Source organism: Miniopterus natalensis, chromosome 18 (genome assembly GCF_054644295.1).
Source record: "Miniopterus natalensis isolate mMinNat1 chromosome 18, mMinNat1.hap1, whole genome shotgun sequence".
NCBI classification, from domain to species: Eukaryota; Metazoa; Chordata; class Mammalia; order Chiroptera; family Miniopteridae; genus Miniopterus; species Miniopterus natalensis.
The window spans coordinates 33,644,447-33,668,377 of NC_142098.1; the positions used below are offsets into that span (position 1 = coordinate 33,644,447).

At 50.0% G+C, this 23,931-nt stretch overlaps 1 protein-coding gene across 1 annotated transcript in view; it reads left to right on the forward strand.

The window, feature by feature from the left end:
• SIPA1L3 (signal induced proliferation associated 1 like 3) overlaps window positions 1–23,931 on the forward strand; it is a 202,596-nt gene that overhangs the window by 148,736 nt on the left and 29,929 nt on the right. Inside the window, exons 10-17 of the mRNA XM_087826695.1 lie at window positions 139–327; window positions 1,166–1,340; window positions 3,906–4,009; window positions 5,346–5,503; window positions 8,713–9,289; window positions 13,212–13,486; window positions 20,510–20,761; window positions 21,516–21,653. Of these exons, the coding sequence (XP_087682821.1) occupies window positions 139–327; window positions 1,166–1,340; window positions 3,906–4,009; window positions 5,346–5,503; window positions 8,713–9,289; window positions 13,212–13,486; window positions 20,510–20,761; window positions 21,516–21,653 (1,868 nt within the window). The remainder of the gene's footprint in view (window positions 1–138; window positions 328–1,165; window positions 1,341–3,905; window positions 4,010–5,345; window positions 5,504–8,712; window positions 9,290–13,211; window positions 13,487–20,509; window positions 20,762–21,515; window positions 21,654–23,931) is intronic.

Genomic DNA, 23,931 nt, shown 5'->3' on the forward strand with positions numbered 1-23,931 from the left:
CAGACCCAGGGCTTTCTGACCCTAGAGCCCAAGCTGCTGACCATCATGTGTCACTTTGAAAACAGAACACCCTCGTATGTTCTAATCCTTTCCTGGCTCCCAAGAGCTTCCTAACTGCCCCTTCTCTCCCTTGAACAGCTTGTCACCCTGCGGGGTTCCATCCTAGAGGATGCCACACCCACAGCCACCAAGCATGGGACCGGGAGGGGCCTACCCCTGAAGGATGCCCTGGAGTATGTCATTCCCGAGCTTAATATCCACTGCCTGAGGCTGGCTCTCAACACTCCCAAGGTGACGGAGCAGCTGCTGAAGCTCGACGAGCAAGGGGTGAGCCTGGGCCAGGGCGGGGGTCACTGGGTACCTCTTCCTGTCTTGGTCACCCCCCCCAACCCCCCCAAGATCAGAAACCAACTTAAGGTAGTTTCAGTAAAAAGAGGAATCTGTTATCAAATTCTGGGTTGCCAAGAGCAGGAGTGTGCCTGGGTCCCAGGAGGAAAATAGTGTAGGGATGAAAGAGCCATCAGGTTGGGGTGGGGGTACTTGTACATATGTACACTCGTGTTCCCTCCCTCCCTCTGCACACTGGCTCCTTTTGCTTCTCTGGCCATCCCTCACCTCCCAGAGTTGCTGTTAGAATTATGGCCACTTGCAAAGGCCATCTCGCTGATTCTTAGCCCAGAAGAGACTCTACCTGGCCCACACTTAGGTCAGGTGTCTGTCCATGGTCCAGGCACCAGTGACAAGGGGATCAGGGATACATCAAACTAACATGGTTATTGTGGGCCCACCCCCTAAGAAACAGTGTTGACCCTACTGAACCCTGCACCCTTCCAAATTTCCTTTTGTAGAGTCTTAGCTCCAATCCACCTACTATGGGAATCGGCCCAGGCAACAGTCTCTTTCATGAGAGAATGGCATTGCCCTCTGTAGACAGATTAAGAATAGGAGGCATGGGTACCCTGTCATGCCTCTGTGGAATCAAAGGAAGGGAGAGGGACAACTGGGACATGTCCCCATTCCTTCTTCCTTCCTCTGGCTGTGGCACTAAATTCCTATGTGACTCCAGCAACTTCCTGGATTCAGCGCCTGAGAAAGCCCCCTTTGTTGCGTTCCCTCTGACCTCTCTGCCTATCCTGCCTCCATAAAGCCGCTCTCGCCTCTGCAGCTCTGCCAGAAACACAAAGTGGGCATCCTCTACTGCAGGGCAGGCCAGAGCTCGGAGGAGGAGATGTACAACAACGAGGAGGCCGGCCCTGCCTTCGAGGAGTTCCTCGCCCTGCTCGGTGAGAAGGTCTGCCTGAAGGGCTTCACCAAGTACGCCGCCCAGCTAGATGTCAAGAGTAAGTGGCCTGGTGGGGGAGCCAGTTAGATCACAGAATGGATGAGCCCCCGACGGGCGAAAAGTCCAAACTGGTGATACTCATGTGAGGGCACTGGGCACTGGGAGCTGGTGGGAGTGCAGGTAGTACACCACTGTGGAAAAAAGCACGGCATATTCTGGTTAAGTCTGAAAATTCACCGACCCTGCCTCAGCAACTGCACTGCTAGGCATGGCCTCTGAGAACTCATGCACCTGGTGCCAGGATGTGTCCTGCGTGCTCATAACCGCAGACACCAGGACGTGCCCAGTGTGCGCAGACAGAACCGTGATGTATTCACACAGCGAAATGCTGTGCGGTGATGACGACGAACTGAGGCCGCAGGCATCGTCCTGGATGGATGTGTGGCCAGCAGGGCTCAGAAGAGCGGGTACTGAATGATGCCTTTTACACAGTCATTTTAAAAGCGCACTCAATAATATATTGTTTAGAGGTTTGTTCTTACATAATAAACCTGAAGAAAAACAAGACAATGATAGATAGGATGTTCAGGACAGTGGTTACCTCCCCGGGGAGGGGGTGGATGTAGCTGGGAAATGATACATTAGGACGCTGTTGGTGGTCTGTTGCTTAAGATGGGTGGTAGGTACCACGTATATGTCAGAGCATCCGCTGTACCTATACATGCATAAATATATTTGTTTATGATGTATGGCAGCAATTTTCAACCGGTGTGCCATAGCACAAGTTTTCAACACATGCAATTCTGGAACTGATTAGTCAGGGGCACTGACCTCTTTTCCCTGAGATTGTCAAATAAAAAAATGACAACAGCCAACACACCAGCCATCTGGTGTGAGTGAATCAAAATTATACCTATTTTTTTGGTCAGATCGGCAAAAAAATGTAATATACTTTTTGGTGTGCTGCAGAATTTTAGTAATTAGTTTATGTGTGTCATAAGATGGAAGGGTTGAAAATCGCCGATGTATAGGGTTGCAGTGTTTCATGGTAAGTAGTTTGCAGGGGGTGGAGGGTGACATTGTGAACTGGCATTATGGCTCCTCGGGAGAAGACTTGCCCGATGACCTTGGGGGTGGACTGTCATTGGGTTAGTTGTTCAGGCTGAGTCCAAAAGCCCTGAGATGGGGCCCTGGCTTGCTCACTTGTTCTTTGCCTTGCCTTGCCAAGCCTCAGTTTCCTCATCTGGAAATGGAGGTCGGGATGAGGAGACCAAGTTTAGAGAGATGAGTCAGGAGTTGAGTAGGTGCCACAGCTGTCATCATCTTCACCTTAATAAGCATCTTATTGTGCCAGTTACTGGTATTGTGGTCTTGGCTTTGCCTCTCTCTGCCTCAGTTTCCTCATCTGTAAAGTGACCGTAATAATTGCGCTTACCTCAGGAGCACAGTGTTGGACCTAACGTACTGTGCCCTTCTTCTGTGCTGGGCACTGGGCCTTCTCAGCTTCCCAGAGCTCCCAGGGTGACGTCACTTACAGTGTGCTGATGGGCACAGGCCTCTTACTACTGCCTGGCACACTGGAAGCCCACAGCACGGGTGAGCATTAGTGTTGTAGTTCTTTTGGTGAACCACTGAAGGGGCAGTACACTCAGAAAAAAGGAATAGGAGACTTACTATCCCCCTTCTCAGACAGATGCCTGCTCCCAAGGCTCAGCGTCCTCCACTAAGTGGCGGCCATAACCTTACCCCTCACTGGCTTTCTGTGAGGACCAGAGGACCAGCACAGTGCCTTATAGAGAATTAGCTCTCACGTTAAACATCGGCTGCTGCCAGTCATTGCAGTGTGACCTTGGGCAAGTCACTCCCTCTCAGTGCCTCAGTTTCCCCCCTGAAACATGGCCACAGTAATCTCCCTGGCCGTAACCCCCCTTGCATTAGAGGTAACCAATATCCTGACTCCCATGATTCTCATTTTGTTTTTATCTTCATAGTTTTGCTACCTATATGTGCACGTCCGCAAAATATATTTTGCCTGTTTTTGAACGTAATGTGACTGCAGTCATACAGCATGTGTGCCTTTGTGTCTGGTGTCTTTCATTCAGCGTTATGTTTGTGGGATTCAGCCACGTGGTGGCTGCGACTCATTTCTTTTCATGGCTGTGTGTTTCCCACAGTATGAAGATAGCAGTTTGTGTATCCATTCTTTTGACTGATATTTGAAGATACTTGTACCCATATCCCAGGGTACATGTGTATGATCATCTAGAGACTATGATCCTAGGAGAGGAAGTACTGGGTCACCCATTAAGCCTATCTTCAGATTCAATAGATTCTCCTAAGTTTTCCCAGGTGGTTGTACCATTTTACATACCTAACCAGCCAGGTGAAGGGTTCTATTGCTCCACCTCCTCACCAACCTTTGGTATTGTCAGACTTTTACACTGTGACCAGTCTGGTGGGTGTATAATGTAAGGCTTCCTTTTTATCTAAATGTATTTAATTTTAAAGAATGGAGTTAAGTGAACAAACACAGCAAGTTAAAAGCTGACACAGATGGTACGTGGGAGATGGCAGAATCCCAGAGGTTTTGGAAACGTGATGCTAACTAGTGTTTCTGTTTCAGCCGACTCCACGGGAACCCACTCCCTCTACACAACGTACCAGGACTATGAGATCATGTTCCATGTCTCCACCCTGCTCCCTTACACCCCCAACAACAGGCAGCAGGTCAGTAGGGTCCAGGGTGGGGCCCCCACATGATTTCCAGCTGGTGCACGGCTGCACCCCAAGGCACTCTCTCCCCACGGCTGCTAGCTGGCTGGCTGCCCGGCACTGGCTGCTCTGGTGCCGTCCATCCATCTTGGGCAGCACTTGGGTCAGGTGCCATTTAATGGCAATTTTTTCTTAGCTGTTCCTTGGCCACCCTGCTGGCCTCTGCCCCAATTCTCCTCAGGGATCTCTTTAGTCACCAGGGATCCTGTGGCGGGGGGGAAAAAAAGAGTGAATTAGTCAACATTATTTTAACTGTAAATGAATGAAATGCAAACCAAACCGTCATAAGCAAAAAGTGGGATGTGCTGCACTATGTAACTCTAGTGCCGGGAGAGTGCTAGCTTTAGGTATGGCTGGATCAAGGGCTTAAACAGTGTTAGGAATCCTTTCCATTCCTCACCTCTGCTTTTCTTGGCCTTATTTATAGGTCCCCCCAAGTAGTGAGAAAGATGCCCCCCGCAGCACTCATATCATATCCCCCTACCATAGCCACCACAAGGGAAAGAGCTGTGCCTTCCAGGTGTCCCAGAGACATTTCAGCGCTGCCTCTCATTGGGGTGGGGATGGACTGCGCTGATTGGCCAAGCCTGAAGCACATGCCTCCCCTAGAGAGAGAGGGAGTGGGGTCAGGGAAGTGCTTTCCCAAAGGGGATGGCATGGCTGCCAGAAGGAAGAGGTGAGGTGCAGGTGGGCGACAGCAGCTAATTCCGGCTGCCAGGAGGCTCCTCTCCTAGACACACCATGCAGACTCGGTCCAGGAGCAACTCTTCCTAGTTTCTAATGAATAGAAATCCTACAGGCTTTCAGTGGTTTGGGAAGTGTATATTTTTCCTATTGGTACAAGTGGCATTGTAGATGTTATAGGCCAGAAAGGGTGATTTCATGAGGTTAATCTTACGGCATGTAAGAAGAGTGTTCCAAGCAGAGGGAACAGCCAGTGCAGAAGCCTTGAGGAGGAAACGTTTCTGGCATGTTTGAGGAGCGGCAAGAGGCCAGCATGGCTGGAGCAGAGTGAGCAACAGGGAGAGTGGACGGAGAGGTCAGAGAGGTGACAGGGTCAGATCGAGTGGAGCTCCCTGGTCCATGTGGAGACTTTGTCCTTTACTCTGAGTGAGATGGAGCCACAGGAGGTCTCTGAGCAGGGAGGGATGTGATTGACCCAGGTGTCAGACTGTGGGGCAGGGTGGGAATAGAGAGACAGTGAGGCGACTGCTGTGATGGTCCAGGCAGGACCCTTGAGCCAACCTGACCTATGACACTTTCCTCTCCCATCCTGTTTCCCATTTACCAGCTTCTACGGAAGAGGCACATAGGAAACGACATTGTGACGATCATCTTCCAAGAGCCGGGGGCACTGCCTTTCACCCCCAAGAACATCCGCTCACACTTTCAGCACGTCTTCATCATTGTCCGAGCCCACAACCCCTGCACTGACAGTGTCTGCTACAGGTACGCACTTCCCCACCCCACCCCCCTACACACAGTAAATCCCAAAAGTGATTTCCAGTATCTAGGCAAGCAGTGTGCAGGCAGCTGGCTGAGGTGGGCTGCCTCCTGTGTTTCGTGTTGGTGGGTCAGTAGGGGAGCTCTGTCCACACACTCCCACACCTAAGAGAATGATTCTCAACTGGAAAGGGGCATAGCGCCCTAGTTTTGATAAGGAAGCCATCAGGGATTTGTATTTTCCAGGTATCTTTTGGTTGCAAGCGACAGAAAACCTGCCTCCATCTGGCTAAGACAAAAAGGCAAAAAGACAGAGAGTTGTATATATTGGCTCTCATAAAGGACAAGTTCAGGCCTAGCTAAATCTGTTCCACTTTCCTGTACGTTGCTTTATTTGCTGGTAGCGCTAAGCAACATCCTTCCGGCTGCCAATCCAGCAAAAAGAGAGTTTGCCCTTCCCAGGAAAAGAAACTCCAGAATTGAGTCTTATTGACCTGGCTGGGGGTCAGGTGCCCATCTAAGAGCAAAACCACGAGCCGCACCTAGGCTGTAGGTGTGTGAGGAGTAATGTCCCAAGGGGAAATCAGAAGATGGAAGGATGGAGGCAGGGCAGGCAGGGACCCCCTTGAGAGGTACTGCTGAGGGTTTTAGTGTATAGATCAACAAGTGACACAGGCCTCAAACCCATGCAGTATCTTCCCCAAGCACCAGTTGTCACCTGATCCCCAAAGGCCAAATGGGAAGCGCTCTGGACGTGGGGTGTGAGGTGAGGATAGACCTGTGGTCCTTAGAAAACCAGCTGAGCAATAATTCAGGCCACAAAGTGCTTTTTCATTTCTCCTGACTGCATAATATTCCATCATAGGGATGCCTGAGAGTCTTCCCCCAACCCGTTGAGAGGCATTTGGGTTGGCTCCTGCCGACGGCTATTATAGTCCATTCTGCAGTGAATAACCTATACTCTCGTTGCACGTGTGTCCAAGTACATAGCTGGGTAAATTCCTAAAAGTGGAGTGACCAGGTCAAAGGATACGTGCGTAGGTGCACTGGTAGCCTTGGTGGAGTTGCCAGAATCTACCAGTTTCTTCTCAGCCAGTGTATGAGAAAAGGGGGGTGGGTCCCAGTGTGTGGCTTTTGCTATTAAGGACCACTGTGCTGGATGTGTAGCAGGGCCTCCATGCAACACAGGCCCAGGCCTGAGCCCCCCACTCCACCCCCGCCACCCCTCGCCCATTTGTTTCCAGGACATTCAGCAGAAGCCGAAGGTCCCTATGCCTTGTGGCTTGAGGTCACTCAGATGATGTCCCGTGTTCCTCGGCAGCTGAAAGGTAGCCTTGGTGAGGGAAGATGGAGTGTGCTTGTGTGTGCCTGCGTGCGCGCACACACCTCCAGCTCTCTCGTCGCACTTCAGGGGCAGAGGCTGAGCCGGGTTGAGTGGGCCTTCTCCCTTCCTCCCCACCCTGAGAAGTACAACAAGTAATATAACAGACGCCCATGTGCCTACCACCAGATTTAACAGATGTTAACATTTTGCCATATTTGCTTCTGCTCTCTCCTCTTTAAAGAAAAAAAATATTAGAGATACAACCAAAGTTGCACCCTCTCCCTCCTTCTTACCTCTTTTGCCACAGGCAGCTCCTCTCTGGACAGACCTTACCCTGTCCCCCCTGCGTTCCCAAACACGTTTCTGTCACAGCACTCGTCACACTGTAAAAACGACATTGATGTGGCCCTTGCCTCCCGTGAAGATAACTTCGTGTCACATTCACCTTCATGTGTCTGTTACGGCACAGTGCTTGCCATAGGGTGGGCCCTAGAAACATTTCTGCTGGCTAGACAGACCCCTGCCCAAACGCCGTGGTCACTGAGAAAAGAGTTGCTGAATAATTGTGAATACCCTAGAAATACTTAATGAGCTACAGTGGGCAGGTGAACTGGTAATCACTCCGTCTCCTGGTTGTGTGAGTTGCTCTCTTTTCCCATTTCAAGTGTACTGTTTCTGAAAGACACAACAGCATCCCTACAGCCAGTGGGCTGGGAAAACCCAGCCCCTCCTGCTGTTTTGATTGCCCAGAAACCTTCAGCAGCTTTTAGTGTCATGATTCTTAAAATCATGAATCAAGACTATGGGAAAAGCCAAACCTGTCACTATAAACAGCCAGGTGCTCAAGGAAGAAGTTATAAAGCTATTCACGTCTATAGAGCACAGTCTGAATGTACTATTGTTAGAGTAGAGAGACTGGTAAGGGTATCTCATTCCTCTGCCTGGGGACAAGGCCATGCCCACAAGGTTTTCCACAGAAGAAAACCTGTGTGGCCTTTGCAGAACCTCTCCCCTGGGAAATGCCTTTTTCTGTCAAACCTACACACACTATACATAGGTAAGAATCTGTTTTTTCTTGGTCTTTCAATTTAAATCTTTAAGTTACTTTAATCGATATTGAGTGCCCTTGTTGGTGATGGGAAACCCACTAAGCCCGGGGTGGCACCTGCCCACATGGCCCTCCCAAGACGTGGAGCAGGGTCCCTGGGCAGTGAACAGTGAAGGTGGAGAGCAAGGGGTCTGGCCTCATCGCAGGCATCGCACAGGAGCCCCCTTGGCAGTCTGCACACACTTTGGTCCCTGCAGCCCTTGCTTCATGGGGCAGCCACAGTGATCCTTCCAGATTGTCAGTCTGGTTGTAACTCTTGGCTAGCGCCTGCATCCATCAAGAACACAGCAAGACACAGGTGTCCCCCTCAGGGTTTTAACTGGAGGGATTAATGAACTGACTGCCAGTGTGGCTAGGTTAAGGGAATATGAACATGCTTGACAGCCATTGGCGAAATCAAGGCATGTGACCAGGCCCAGGATCAGTGGGGTAGGGATGGACCTGTTCATGAAGGAAAGGAAGGAAGGAAGGAGTTTTTGCCAAATTCTAATGTACCGCCATCTATATGTATGTAAAATGAGAATAATTGAAGTTAAACAATGCATGGTAATTATTCTTTGAATGTCAACCGGTATTCTAACATCTACTGTATAGGAAGTAAAAATGCATGTATGTGCCCTAAGACTTTCTAAAGTTTCCAGTGTAGTTAGCCAGCAACTTACTGATTAGAGGTAGACTTCCATTCTTATAAAGGAGAGTTCGATTTCTGATCATGTATTTTCTTTCTAAAGGGAATCTCAAGTGCCTTTCTTTCTACTATCTAAATGATTTCTCCCTCCTCAGTATGGCTGTGACCCGATCCAAAGATGCCCCTCCTTTTGGTCCCCCCATCCCCAGTGGAACCACATTCCGCAAATCTGATGTCTTCAGAGACTTCTTGTTGGCCAAGGTGATTAATGCAGAGAACGCTGCACACAAGTCTGACAAGTTCCACACCATGGCCACCAGGACCCGTCAGGAGTACCTCAAGGACCTGGCTGAAAACTGTGTCTCCAACACACCCATCGATTCCACTGGCAAATTCAACCTCATCTCCCTGACCTCCAAGAAGAAGGAGAAGACCAAAGCCCGGGCAGGTGCTGAGCAGCACAGCTCGGGGGCCATCGCCTGGAGGGTGGCGGCTCAGGACTATGGCCAGGGGGTAGAAATTGACTGCATTTTGGGTATTTCCAACGAGTTTGTGGTGCTCTTGGACCTACGCACCAAGGAGGTGGTATTCAACTGCTACTGTGGGGATGTTATTGGCTGGACCCCAGACTCCTCAACGCTAAAAATCTTCTATGGGCGAGGGGACCACATCTTCCTACGAGCCACAGAGGGCTCTGTGGAGGACATAAGGGACATCGTCCAGAGACTGAAGGTAAGGGAGAGTGCTCAGCAAGGGCGCAGCAGTTCTGTGGTTTGGCAGAGGACTTAGGAACCACTGAAATGCCCCCCTAGCCCTTTCAGTTAGGCAGGGACCCTAATTGGCCCCAAAAGAATCAAAATTGTCACACACTAGGAGTCTACTGGGCCCAACAGCCTAGATTTTTTGTGGGGAAGGTTTGGGCCAGGGATCTGAAGCTGTCCATGTCAGTACCTCGGGAGGACAAAGGCATATTTATTCACTCGAGATGTTGATAGAAAACATAACTTTAAGCATATATTAAATTTAATTATTTTAGGATAATTAAAATAGAATGAAAAACTTCCAGACCATTAAAGGACAAGGCATAAGCAGGGGGTGGGGGGAATATAAGCACGAAAAAGAAACAAAACAAACATAAAATTATATGGCAGGAATAATTCCACATCAGTAATCACAGTAAATGTGAGTGATTTAACTTTTTCTGTTAAAAGACAAAGATTCAGTCTGGATAGAAATCTTGCCCTAAACTCCCAGTGGGCAGCTCAGATTCAGACCATTGGCCAAACCAAGGGTGACAGATTGGTTTCAGGTCAGGTAACAACTTAGTTAGTAGTGGCTTCCTGAAGCATTGTGCTAAGAAGTACTCGGGCTGGCCCTGGCCAGGTACCTCAGTTGGTTAAAGTGTCATTCCAATATATCAAGGTTGCAGGTTCGATCTCCAGTCAGGGCATATGCAAGAATCGACCAATGAATGCATAAATAAGTGGAACAACAAATCAGTATCTCTCTCTCTCTTTCTCTCTCCCTCCCACTTCTTCCCTCCCTCTCTGCCTCTTTCCTTTCTCTCTCTCAAATCAATAAATTTAAAAAAGAAGGACTCAGGCCACATCTGAGCTCCATGAGAAGGAATACTATGGTCGGTGATTGGCTTTCAGTGAGTTTAACATGAATGGCATGTCATGGGTGCAAAGTAGAGAAGGTAGCATAGCACAGGAGTCACGAACACAAGTTCAAGGGTCTGAAGGCCTGGCTTCAAGTCCTGACACTGCCACTTACCAGCTGTGTGACCTTGAGCCAATTTGCTTAACTGCTGTGTGACTCAGTTTCTCCGTCTGAAAGTGGGAACGATAATCATCCTACATCATGTGAAAGTTTTAAGGATTGGTTGAGTTACGTTGCCCAGATAAGCTTGCTTGACTCAGTGGGCTGTGGCCTCCGGGTGCCACTGTGTCTGCTGGCTGTCTTCACCATTCTAGGCCTTTGGACTCTCCGATTCAGTTCAGGTTGGATTGGTAAAGTCCTGCTCTCAGCTCCCCTCACTCCAGAATTAATGCCCAGGCTTAGTATTTAAATTTTCCAATGTATGTGAGGTCCATGAATTAGGGCCTCTGCTTTGCTCGCTTATCCCATTTGCATAGATCAGGGCTGGCACATAGCTGATCAGTCAGGACTGATTAGTTGGTTAGTTAAATGAGTTTATTGAACCCTGCTTCTGTGTAATTTTACATGCGTGATTTCACAATCCGCCAACCACCCCATGGAGTGTAGGTGCTGTTCTTATACCCACTTGACAGATGAGGAAATTGAGGCTTAGGGAGATCCAGATACTCACATAAGGTCATACAACCAGTAGGTGGCAGACTGGGATCTGAATCCAGGTTTTTCTCACTCCAAAACCGATTTGTGCCCAAACTCGAAATTGGTAGCGTACTGCTTACTCAACATGTTCATTCAGGTGTCTCTAAGCCCCTGAAAGTTAACACGTCCAAGAGCAAACTCCCGGGGGGGGGGGGGGGGGGTTGGTTTTTGTTTCTTGTTTGTTTTTTGTTAATCCTCACCCGAGGATATTTTTTCCATTGAATTTAGAGTGGAAGGTGGGGGGGGGACAACATTGATGTAAAAGAGACATATCAATTGGTTGCCTCCTACACGAGCCCTGACCGGCGCTGGGAATTGAACCTGCAAGCCAAGTACCTGCCCTTGACCAGGAATCGAACCCGACATTCTAACCAGCTGAGCTATCTGGCCAGGGAGGCACTAGACAATTTTGAAAACAGAAGTAGAGCCCAGCCGGGCGTGCCTCAGTGGTTGAGCGTTGACCTAGGATCCAGGTGATCAGGGTTCGATTCCCGGTCAGGGCACGTGCCCGGGTTGCGGGCTCAATCAATGACTCTCTCATCATTGATGTTTCTATCTCTCCCTCTCCTTTCCTCTCTCTGAAATCAATAAAGATATATTTAAAAAATAATAAAATAAAAATAAAAATAAAACAGAAGTAGAGGGACTTGCAAAATCAACTAGACCCATCACCACCATCCACAATCATCAGGCATGGCCAACCTTGTGTCTTCTTTCCCTCTCTTACCTTCCCCCTGATGATTTTGAAACAAATCCTAGACATCTGTCATTTCAATATTTATCTCTAAAACATACAGACCCTTAAAAAGTTTGGGCCTATGTTGTTATCATATGTAGAGAATTAACAATGTTTTATTGTATGTAAGCAAGTTGGGCTATGAAATCAATTATGGGATCTCAATAATTTTCAAGGATAAGATAGGAAAGAGTAGAAAGTATCAGAGTACATCCCAGTGAGTGAGGATATCCACTGTTTTGTGACGTTCCCATCTTAGATGTTCCCTTACTTCCCAAATTCTCACTGTCCAAATCAGGGACCGAACAGATGCGGTTACATTTTCAGGTAAGTTCTTTCCATCCATGCTCATTTCTTGCTAACCACAGGCACAAATGTGATCAATTTGAATTATAAGGAAAATTTTTGTGTGTATGCATGTGTGTATATATATATATGAATGTGTCATGTGGCTTGTGGCACAGAATTCTTTCTAACTATGAGTCGTGGTCAGGAGAGTGAAAGCCACCGCTCTAACAGGCACATTAAATAGCATAATTTCCACCTGGGGGTTGACTTCTCAGGAAATTCGTGCCATCACATGTTCTCTTCCCCTGATGCAGTTTTAGGAAAGGGCAGACAGATCTTGATGGAACTTGCTCAGTAGCCATAGCTTGTTAAGTTCATCTTGTTATCCCAGGAAGAGAGTGGAGTCCCTGAGGATGTGCTGAAGGACTGGGGGATCTGTTCGGTGGATCCTCACATCTGTGATAACATATTATCATGGTGAAAATCTTACACAAATGGAGCACAGAGTGAATTGGAGGCAAGGCCCAACGTGGTCTGGTCAGCGTCAGGTTGGGGGACAATCTGAGGATGAGACTGAAATGGGTTTGTGGCTCTAAGATTGATTTCACAAAGTAAAGAATATGACCCCACACACACACCTAGATAAGATCCCAGAGTCTCTGGTTTGTTGCTTCTCTGGCTGACTTTGGTTAGAATCAATGTGTCAGCCAGGATTCTATATTCATGGCTTAAAATAACAAAGGTTTATCGCTTGCCTTCTGTTCAGCTGGGGTCTCTGCTCCGCATTGTTCTAACTCTGGGACCCCAGCTGACCAAACAGCCACTATCTGGAATAATCCTGGTGGCTGTGGCAGAGGGGAAAGGCCAACGGACGACCTTACACTGGCAATTAAATACCCCAGACCAGATGACAGGCCAATTCCATTCATAACTCATTGGCCAGAGAAGTCTCATAGCCCACTGACCACAGGGGGCCAAGAAGTACCGTCTTGCCCTCCTGGGGAAGGAGGGAGGCAGGAGTGTTTGGAGAGCACGGCTTGGCTAGTGACTGCTGCCTCTGTGAGGTAATGAGCCACATAACTTGCTTATCCACGTTTTTGCTCCAGAAGTCAGGAGCCCAGGCTGGGACTAGGTGCTCCTCCCCCATCACCAGGGAGGGTAGATGGGCATCAGCTGGGTCTTTGGCCTCCAAGCGGGGAATCTGACCAGTAGTATTCCACAAGAGCTGACCCTGAACAGCTTGTAAGGCTAGATCCCACCTGTCGCCTACAGGTAATGACCAACGGCTGGGAGACAGTGGACATGACCCTGCGGCGGAATGGGCTCGGGCAACTGGGCTTCCACGTGAAGTATGACGGAACCGTGGCTGAGGTGGAAGACTATGGTTTTGCCTGGCAGGCCGGCCTCCGGCAGGGCAGCCGGCTGGTAGAGATCTGCAAGGTGGCTGTGGTCACACTGACCCACGACCAGATGATCGACCTGCTGCGCACCTCCGTCACCGTCAAGGTGGTCATCATCCCGCCCTTCGACGATGGCACACCCCGGAGGTAAGGGCATTCACCCTGCAAGACGGGAGTGGCGGGGGGATGGCAGCTCCCAGAGTGCCGACACGAGGCCTCCCCAGGGCTGTCACTTGAGGCCCTTTCTTATCCAGAGGAGTGCTAATGGTGATGGAGTGGGCGTCACCATCCGCCGAACACGTCCTGCATGCCAGCATGGTTTAAGCGCCCCACGTGCGTGTTATCCCATTTCCTCTCCACAACAGCCCCATGAGATGGGCACCCTCAGCAGTCCCATTTTCTAGATGGCACTTGCAGCATTAAAAGTAACTTACCCCAGAGCACATTGCACTTCGTTGATTCGTTCTGCACATATTTATTGAGACTTTACTATGTACAAGCTCCAATCGAAGTGCTCAGGATAGAGCAGTGAACAAAATACAGTGCCTGTTCCCTTGGCATTTGCATCCTACAGGGAAAGGCAGGCAGTAATTAAATAGGCAGGTAATATAGGATCAGGCAGGGATGAGATCTGAGGAAAGAACTAAAGGGGGGTAAATAAAGGGCCTGCAGCGTGGCAGAGCTGCGGACACATGGTCAAGGAAGGCTCCTTGGCGGAGGTAGCCACCCAGTTCTCTGGGTGAGCTGGTCCCAGGCGGGCTAGCCAGGGCAGTCCCTGAAGTGCAAGTGTGTGGGGCATGTTCCTGTAGCTCAGGGAGGCCAGTGCGGCTGGAGTAGAGTGAGCAGAGGTAAGTGGGACAAAGGGACAGAGAGGGGCTGTGGAGGTGGGCGGCAAATTGAGGGAGGCTGCTTTCTGGACATGGTGAGGAGCTTGGTATTAGTTAGTAGGAAGCCAGTTCAGGGTTTGTTTCTTCGCATTTTGTTTCTTTTTTAATGGAGCATTTCAAACATGTTAAATGTATACTGAGCGTGCTGTTTCAACACTTATCAACATGGGGCCAATTTTTTGTTTTTAAGCCTCCAGTTTCCCCACCTTGAACTATTTGAAGCAATCCCAGTTCTTGGATTGTATCTCTACCCGATCAGGACCTTTAAAAAATTACTACTACACTTAAAAGTTTTTAACAGTAAGTCAGTATCAATTACAGTTTTTAACTTTGTCATGTCAGAGAGATGCTTCTAAAAAACAGTTGTTTTGGCCCTGGCCAGTTTGGCCCAGTGGTTGGAGCAACGGCCTGCAGACTGAAGGGTCCTGGGTTCGGTTCTGGCCAAGGGCAAGTACCTCAGTTGTAGGCCTGATCCCCAGCCCCGGTCGGGGCAAGTGCGGGAGACAGCCAAGTGCGATGTGTCTCTCACATCGATGTTTCTCCTCCCTCTGCCCCCCCTCCATCGCATTTGGTTGATGTGTCTCTTCACACTCTTTCAATCTGTAAGTTTTCCTGCCTCTTGTTTTTTTTTCTTGCCATTTATTTGGAGAAGAAGCCCGGCCACTGTTCCAGGAGTTTCCCACTTCCTGGACTTAGCTGCTCGCATCCTCCTGGTGTCCCTTAACCTGTTCCTCTAGCACATGTGCTTCCCGTAAACTGGAGTTCGACATTGACCAGATTGTGGTTAAATTCCTTTTGGTAACAACACTTCCCATGGGCACATCCATCAGGGGACACCATGCGTCCAGCTGTCCCTCTGTGAGTGATGCTAAGGGTGCTCAGAGGGCTCAGGTGGGGCAGCCTGGCCTGTCGTCGTGTTTCCCCTCAGCTTTCAGCAGCCACTGCGATCATTATCTCAATTTATGTTTTCATTAGAGTTGTGATATGCTCGATGCTGTCATTTCTTCATTTATTGACTATAATCTGAAAAGAACTTGCCTTCAGTAACTATATGGTTATTCTGAGATATACTTTATACAGGGAAGACAGGGTAAATTCAATTTTTAGATTGAGTTGGTACCCTGGCCACCTCCAGAAGTGACCAGAGACAGAGAGGGTGAATCACTACGTTCCAAGCTGCACAGGACAGTCAAGGCTGTGGCCCTCATAGAGTAATGACTGGGTCAGGAGACAGACAATGAACAAGTAAGTAAATAAGACAATTCGTACAGCAAGTGGGGGAGGCAGCCAGGTATGGTGGGACAGTGGACTCTGCAATGAGATTGCGTAGGTTTGAATCCCAGCTCCTCCTTTCATTAGCTGTGACTCTTCGTAAGTGACCTCACCCCGTGCTTCAGTTTTTTCATTTGTAAATTGGGATGATGGGATGATAATAGATCCTTTCCCCACAGGGTGGTTGTGAGGTTGGAGGAGGTAAACCACATGGAACAGTACTTGGCCCGTAGGAGGCACTCTAGAGACACTGACTGTGAGATGCTAGGTATGAGGAAATAAAGGACGTGACCTGACACTGGAGATGGTCAGGAAAGTGAGAAGGAGCCAGAAGAAGGGCCTTGCAGGGAGGGAGTAGCAGTCTCAAAGGTGAGAACATAGACCCTTGGCTTGTAGACAGAAGGAGGGTTGTGTGGCTGGAGCAGAGTAACCCAAGAGGAAGGCATGAGATGAGGTGACATGGGTGCTTATACACATAACCTCCCAAGGCTGCTGTAATCCCCACTTCACAGATAAGAAAACTGAGGCCCAAAGTGGACCAGTGACTTGGTGCAAAGTTGTACAGCTAGTAAGAGCAAAACTCAAGTAAGGCAGAGCAAAACTCAATCCAAGTTGCCCACATGCTCTGCTGCCTCTCAAAGATGTTGAAAGCTCTCCATGTGCAAGTTCTGATTGCTCCATCCCCACCTTCCTGAGTCCTGCTTGCTCTGAACTTGGTGGGGGGCAATTCTAGGCAAGCCTAAACCCTGCAGCCAAGGGTTTGGCCACCCACCCCCACACTCTGACCCCTCAGCCTTGGTACTCCAGTCAGGCCTCAGGCATCTCCTTCTCCCAGACTTCTTCTGGAGCTTCCTCCACCTCTTCCAGAACCAAAGCCCAGCCACACCCATACAAGCTCTGCAGGCAAGTCAGGCTGAGAGGCAGGCTCCCCAAAGACCCCTTCTTCTCCTTACACACATGCTCATCTCTAATATGTGCACACAGTAAGCTAGCCTGCCAGTTTTTCAGGTGACTCTACAAAACTTAGGGAGTGTGAGAGGCCGTGAAGGTGTCCCTCACCTGCAGTAAGGTCGAGCTGAAGCGAAGATAAAAGTCTGTAGTCTCCTTTCTCTGGCTTTGGGGAGACAGGCCAGGGAGGGTGTGGCCAGACAGACGAGTTCTGCTCCCTGCTCTGTTTAGGAGAACTCATCCTGCTCCCTTTACAAGGTGGCTCCGAAACAGGATCCCCTGTTCGCAGGGGTGGGTGTGGGTTGGAATTCGTGGGTTTTGTTGTTCAAATGCAGGAATGTCTGACTGGCCTCATTTGGAGAGGTGATAATCCAACTCTGGGGTTCCTTCAGCCTCCTCATGCACTCCTGGCTCAAAGATCATGATGAGCTCTAAGTGGCAGCTGTCAGGGATGAGCAAAGATGCTCTTCCTGCCACCACCCAGGCTCTGCAGGGCAGGTGTGCAGACCCCATGCTCTTGGGACACAGTAGAGTACAGGGGGTCATCCTCACACCCCCAGGCCACAAGGCTGGGCTCTCCAGTGAGCCCTGCACTGCTGGGCCACAGCTGGGCTGGGCCAGGTAGCCAGGAGGACATCCCAGAGCCCCTGATGAAATGTGTCATTGTCTCTGTTGCTTTGCTGTCTGATGGGGAAGGTGATCTGTGAGGCTTTTGTCCCCTTTTAATTGGGCTCCAGACTTAGGCTGGGCGGGGAGCTGGAAAGTCCTCCCTGAGAAGGGAAATTGGATCTGTACAAGCAAGTGAGTAGGGGAGATAAGAAAGGAGTCCCCATGGCCCCCAGAAACTAGGCTGTCAGGAATCAAGGCCAAGGAGGCAGTGAGGAAAAGTGGTCTGCAAGTCCAGGGGCATCCTCCCTCAGGACATCTCCTGCAGGTGGCCAAGAGGTTGGAAAGGAATACTTAGTGCAGCGCTGTGGTCGAGCAAAAGACTAAAAGCAACCTAAGTATCCAACCATAGGGGTCTGGCTGAGTAAATGCCAGGTCCTCACACGATGGAATAGTAACTGGTTATTTAAAGTGAGATGAGCCCTGGCCGGTGTGGTTAAGTTGGTTGGGCATCATCCCATGCACTGAACAGTCGCCAGTTCGATTCCTGGTCAGGGCACATGCCCAGGTTGTAGGTTCCTCCCCCGTTGGGGTACATACGGGACACAGCCAGTCAGTGTTTCTTTCTCTCATTGATCTTCTCTCTTTCTCTCTCCCCCCCTCCCTTCCTCTCTCTCTAAATCAAAAGCATTTTAAAAAATAAAGGCATAAATAAGTAAATAAAATAAAGTAAAGTGAGTTTGTTAATGCCAAGAGGACCTGGTTAGAAATATTGATGATGGGGGCAGGGGCAAGATGGTATCCAAGGTTAAGTGTGCTATTCTTTTTACTCCCATTTTAAACATCTGCATACCTGTGTAGGGTATTTCTGAAAGAATATGTGAGAAACTGGAAGCTGGTTTCTGATGGGTGGAACTGGAAGATGAATAGGGGACAGTAATGCCCTTTTATACCATTTAATCTTTAAAAACAGTTCAAAACCTAAATCATAGAAGTGGGCTTCTCAAAATTCTAATGCAGATTCCTGGGCCCCCCCTCAAGGAGGATTCTGCTTCAGGCGAGCTGAGGTGGGATACAGGAATCTGCATCCCTTTACTACATTCTTAGGGAGATTTAGATGCTGGTGGCCTTCAGATGGCTGGGGAGGAATTTATTCCAAAGCCTCCAGGTGGGTGTGGTTGGACTTCAGAAAGTGGAAGAGAGACTTCGGATTCTGAGCGTGTAGGAAGAGCGGGGAGACAGTCCACAGAATTGTCTAGAGAAGGCTAGCCAATCAGAAACTGCCAGAAAGAAATGCCTGTTTATTAAGCACTTGGCATACACCAGACTTTCTGCTAATGCTCATAGAATGCTCACAACCACCCCATTTTACAAATTAGGAAACTGAGGTTCTTAGAAGGAAATCCCTCACCCAAGGCCATGAGAGCTGTAAGGGACAGAGCTGGGATCTGAGAGAGCCCAGGAGCCCTGGCTGTCCACCACTGTCTGCTGCCTTCAAGATGATTGGAAGTTTCCCTCTTTGAGGTCATGCGTGGGCCGGTGTGCATGGTGATTAACCTTGTGGGCTTTGGAGTCAGCTGTCTATTGTTTTTTTAATCTTCACCTGAGCATATGTTTTTTTTATTTTAGAGAGAGAGGAAGGGAGGGGGGAAAGAGAGAGAAGCATCGAACGGTTGCCTCCCATTTGTGCCCCAGCCAAGGACCGAACCCACAACCTGGGTATGTGCTCTGACTGGGAACCAAACCCATGACCCTTTGGTGCATGAGACAATGCTCAATCACCTGACCCACACCAGCCAGAGCTCAATTGTCTGTGTTTAAATCCAGTTTCCACTTCTTACTGCCTGTGTATCCTTGGACAATTTACTTAACTTCTCTGTGCATCAGTGTACTTCTCTCTAAAGTGTGATGGGCTGACCAGGGTTCTAGTTACCAGCAACAGAACCAACTCAAACATGATAAAACAGAAGAGGGACTGTGCTGGCTTATGTGCTTGACAAGACTAAGAGACGGCAAGATTTAGGCATGGCGTTACGCAAGGACTCAGACACCCTCTCTAGGAATCTGTCACCTGCCTCCTTTTCTGCATTACTGTCATTCTCAAGCTGTCTCCTCCTTTGTGGGGACAAAGATGGCTTTTGGTCTCCCCAGCTCAGCAGCCCCAGTGAAAGAGAAGTTTCCTCCAGTAGTTCCAGAAACAGTTCCGGAGCTGATGCCCACTATGTCTGATTGGCCCCATGTTAGGGCACATGCCAGTCATGTTCAGGAAGAGAGGAGCTTCTGACTGCAAGGCCCAGGTCATACCTGGAACCAAGCAGTGGGGTCAGCCCCACCCAGAGCACACAGACCTGTTCTCAGGAGCCGGGGGTGTGGAAGCTGGGCAGGCAGGAGCAGCAGGTGCGCACTGCCTGGGGCCGTGATGGTGCCCTCTCCCACTTCCACCCAGCCTGCCGTGTCTACATTTGTGTTAGACATTTGTGTTCTTGTCATTCCTCACCTGGTACCAACCCAGAGAGACTGCCAGAAGGAGCTGCTGAATGTCAGCTCCAACCTTCATGCTGCTGTGGGGCACAGTGTGTCTGGCCAGGAGCCGGAGCACACCCTCAGGTCATTTTTTGATGACTCCTTAGCAGCCATGTCCTGGGCTCCCAGCCACCAAGTCTACCAGATCTTTTGCCTGGTGGCCCTGAAAGTTCCCTGGGCTCCACGGGACTCAGGAAAGTCACAGAGGACTGGCCTGATGGGGGCATGAGAGCTTCCAGGCTGAGTACTCTTGAGCTGAGCTCCCACAGCTGCTGGGAGGTGGATTTTGTGAGCACGGCCTGTCCTCGGGCTCGGAGCCCCCTCCCTGCTGCGCTGCAGCCTGGGTGGAGAATGCCAGCCCCGCCGACCTCCCCGCCTGGAGCAGGAGCACTGCGGTGCCTGCGCCAGCCTGGTCTGGGGGCAGTCACAGGCCGTTCTGCATTTATTTCAAGGTTCTGGATTTTGTGGCTTTTTTTTTTTTAACCACCCTGCAAAGTAGGTCACCTGCTCCTCTTCCAGCATCTTTGAGCTTCTTCGGAACAAGGCAGATACTATCCTTTGATCCTAAGGGCATCTGCCTGTCTGGCCCCGAGCACTGCTGAGGGGACCAAGCCAGTCTGTGGAGGACACTGGCTGACTTCAGGCCTGGGTCAGGGAGAAGGGAGAAGGGAGAAGAAGGGAAACGAATAGAGAGGGAGAAGAGGGGAGAGGAGATGAAGTCAGGCGGTCAGCAGACGGAACCCCTGTGTTGGGCCCTGTCCTGCTTGAGCACTTAGAGCTGGTAAGTTTCAGACCAATTTAAAGGGTATCTACTCAGCCTCTAAAATAGGCCATCATGGTTCAGATTGGGCCAGGGAAGGCCGCCCAGTGTTACCTGGCAGCAGGCACGTGTGTAGGTGGGCCAGGGCCTGAGTAACACAGTTTCTCTTCCTAGGGGGTGGCCAGAGACCTACGACATGAATACCTCGGAGCCCAAGCCTGAGCCGGACAGCATGCCCCTTGGGGGCCGGCCCCCCTACCGCAGCAATGCTCCCTGGCAGTGGAGTGGGCCCGCCTCCCACAACTCTCTACCAGCCTCCAAGTGGGCCGCTCCTGCCACTCCCGGCCATGCTCAGTCTCTGAGCCGGCCCCCGAAGCAGACCCCCATGGTTCCCTTTCGGGAGCCCCAGCCCCTGCACAGCAAGAGGTAAGGACCCCTGCGGGGCATCACCCCCTGTCCCCACCTCCCTCCTGTCCTTTTCTCTCCCACTCCCCCTTTTTTCCAGTCCCTTCTCAGTCTTTCTCCTTTCCTTCTTGTCCTATGCTTCCCTCCCTCCCTCCCTGCCTCCTTTCTCTTCAGCTTATATCCTGAGCCTGTCATGTGAGGGCCTGGTGCTGACAGCTCAGTGTCTGCGTTAGAAACTCACCATACCATGCATGGTTAAAACTATATATTTTTAAAAGGTCAAAGGGCTGAATAGCACAAAGTATAGAATGTGACTCCTTGGGGGAGGCAGGGAAGTTGGAAGGGGAGAAGCCCGCAGGTGTAGAGATAGTGCTACCATTCTAGTTCAAAGAGTTTATTATGCCAACATATACCTTACCGATAAATTCTTTTGAATATATTAAAAGATAAAGAAAATTTTCCAAGAAATGGAGGAACCTAAGCTGCAGGGGAGCACGTGGTCTTAGGAAGGGCCTCAAACAGCCTTTGGCAGGGCTGCAGTGGCTGAGGGTTAGGGAGGCCCAAGGGGGAGGGGGAGGGGGAGAAGTGGCCCACGGCTGTCCCCAGCCACCTGCTGCCCTTTGCTCAGCAGCCCTCCCTCCCTCCCTCCCCACAGGAGGGTAGCAGTTGAAGCAATGGGATGTGGTTGGGCCTGCGTGAAAGGTTTGTCCCTCCTCTGTGAGCGCAGGGGTATCCTCACTCACCCCACCTTTTTCCCCCCTCCTGTCTGTTCCAGGCCTGTTAGCTTCCCAGAAACCCCTTACACAGCATCACCAGCAGGGGTCGACAAAGCCCCTCCCTACCGGCAGCCTTCTGGGAGCTTCTCCACCCCCGGCTCAGCCACCTACGCAAGATACAAGCCATCCCCAGAAAGGTCAGAATCTCTTCAAATTAAGGAATCTTTTCAAATTAAGGAATCCAGTGAAAGCTGGGGATCCTGCTTTCCCAGGAAATGCACATACCCCATAAGCCCATTGCCATTTTATGAGGTTTCTGGCTCCCAGCAGGCCATCAGAGGATTGGCTATGCCTGAGCAGGACTCACGTTGGCTTATCTCAAAGCTGAATTTTGGTTGCCACTTTCTTGATACCTTTATCACTTGTTTGAGCAAGACCATTCGCCTTCCAACGTGGCCATTTATCTACCTCTCCAGCCCTACTCCCCAGGACTAGGCCACCTGCATTACCCAGTTTTCATGGCCTCTGAAGCTTCAGTCCTGTCCCCTTGGATCCTTCCCCAATCGGGCAGCCTGAGGAATCTTCCCAACTCTTCCATGTCTCCCCAGTGGCCCCAGGATAAACCCAAGCTCTCCAGCTACCTTCAGCTCCGGTGCCCTGTGCCCTTCCTCCTCCGGGACCCTGGAGACCCTCACCATTTTCCTGTCAGATTGGGGCCATGAGCCTCATCCTGGATGTCTCCCTTTGCCCTCTCCCTTACTGCGGTCCATCCACTCAGCCTTTTGAGCATCTCTGCCCCTACCCCTCCTCTGGGCGCCACTGCTCCACCCTTGCCACCTCCCTTAGCCCCCAGCCTCCCTCCCACTTCCTCTGGTTCATCCTCCACTCAACAGCCAGGGGGAATCTTTCTATTTCTGGCCACATCTGTCCCCTGCTCCTGCGTGTCTTAGAGCCCTCGGGACACAGCCTCAGTACCTCACTGTGGCCACCAAGACCCTACCTGTGTCTACAGCCTCCTGCAAGCACCACACGTCATCCTCACTGGCCACTTCTGGTTTCTTAGGTAGGCTGTCTGCATTTCAGTTCTGAGGGTCTTACCTCCGCCTGGAAATTCTTCACACTCCACCCTCACACCCACCCCGATCCTCCCAGCCTGAGCACTGGTGCTCCTCCTCTGGGAGTCTTCCCTGAACCTCCCCTAGCGCTAGGGGCTACCACTCTGCCCCTCAGTTTCCTGTATGTTTCCTGACCTTGAGCATTCTCCATTCTGTTAGCCCAGTTGTGAGAGAGAGAGAGAGAGAGAGAGCACATGCTTACTTTCCAAAACCTAAGACCTTCTCAGTTCATCTGTATTATCACACAGCACAGGTCTGGCACATGGTAGGTTCTTGGAATATGTTTGATGAAAGGGTGGAGTGAGTTAGTGAGTGTGTTTATGTAAGACACCTGCTGTGAGACCAAGGATCAGTCCACAAAGTCAGTGTGCCTCTGAGAAGGAGGGCTTGTTAAAGTACAAGTTACTGGGCCTCTCCCCCAAGTTTCCACCTTGGTGAGTCTGGAGTAGAACATGCAGCACCAATGCTGCTGGTCCAGGAAACACACTTTGAGAGCCACTGAACTAAACCATCATTTTGGTTTTTTTGATTTATTGGCCATGAGTTTCAAAAAACCATCATTTGATTGTAAGCCGCTGCTATAAAATTGGGAGAAACATACTCTGTCATCTTCTAGTAGCCACCATTCAGCTTTCATTCAGCAAAGGATCCCAAGAGCCTTCTGTTTGCCTGGTGCAGGGAAAACTATGAGATACCCACTTATCAGGGCTCTTGTCAGTGCTGCTGACTGATGGAGAGAGTGTCTTAGAACCGCTGTGCACTCTGATGCACGCTCTGATGGACTCGGGAGCACAGTCCAGCCCCAGAGGTCTAGGCTGGCTGCCTGGAAGAAGTGGCGTTTGAATGGGGCTTTAAGAGATTGAAAGGAGTTTGCCACAGAGAGGAGGGAGAAAGTCATTCTAGACAGAGCAAAGGCCACAGACGTGTAAGCAGAATGGTATGGAACATAGGAGGCACGGAGAGGAGTTGTGTGTGGGGATGATGTTGCTGATAACTCCAGGGAGCATGCTTTTTTCAAAGTCTTGGTGTCCCCCCTTCATTGTTATTATTTTTAAATGTTTGATTGGAAATAATTATAGATTCACAGGAAGTTGAAAAGAAATGCATGGGGAATTCCTTCACCCAGCCTCCCCCAGTGTTAACATCTTGCATAACTAGGATATAATATCAAAGCAAGACATTCGCATTGGTACAATCCCTAGAGGTTTGTCAGAATTCATCAGTTATACACGTATATGTGTATGTGTGTGTGTGTAGCTATGCAGTTTTGTCACTGTGTGGCTATTGTGTAACTACCACGACTGGTAATACACCCTGTACCATCACCACAAAACTCCCTCCTGCTACCCCCTTTAAAGCC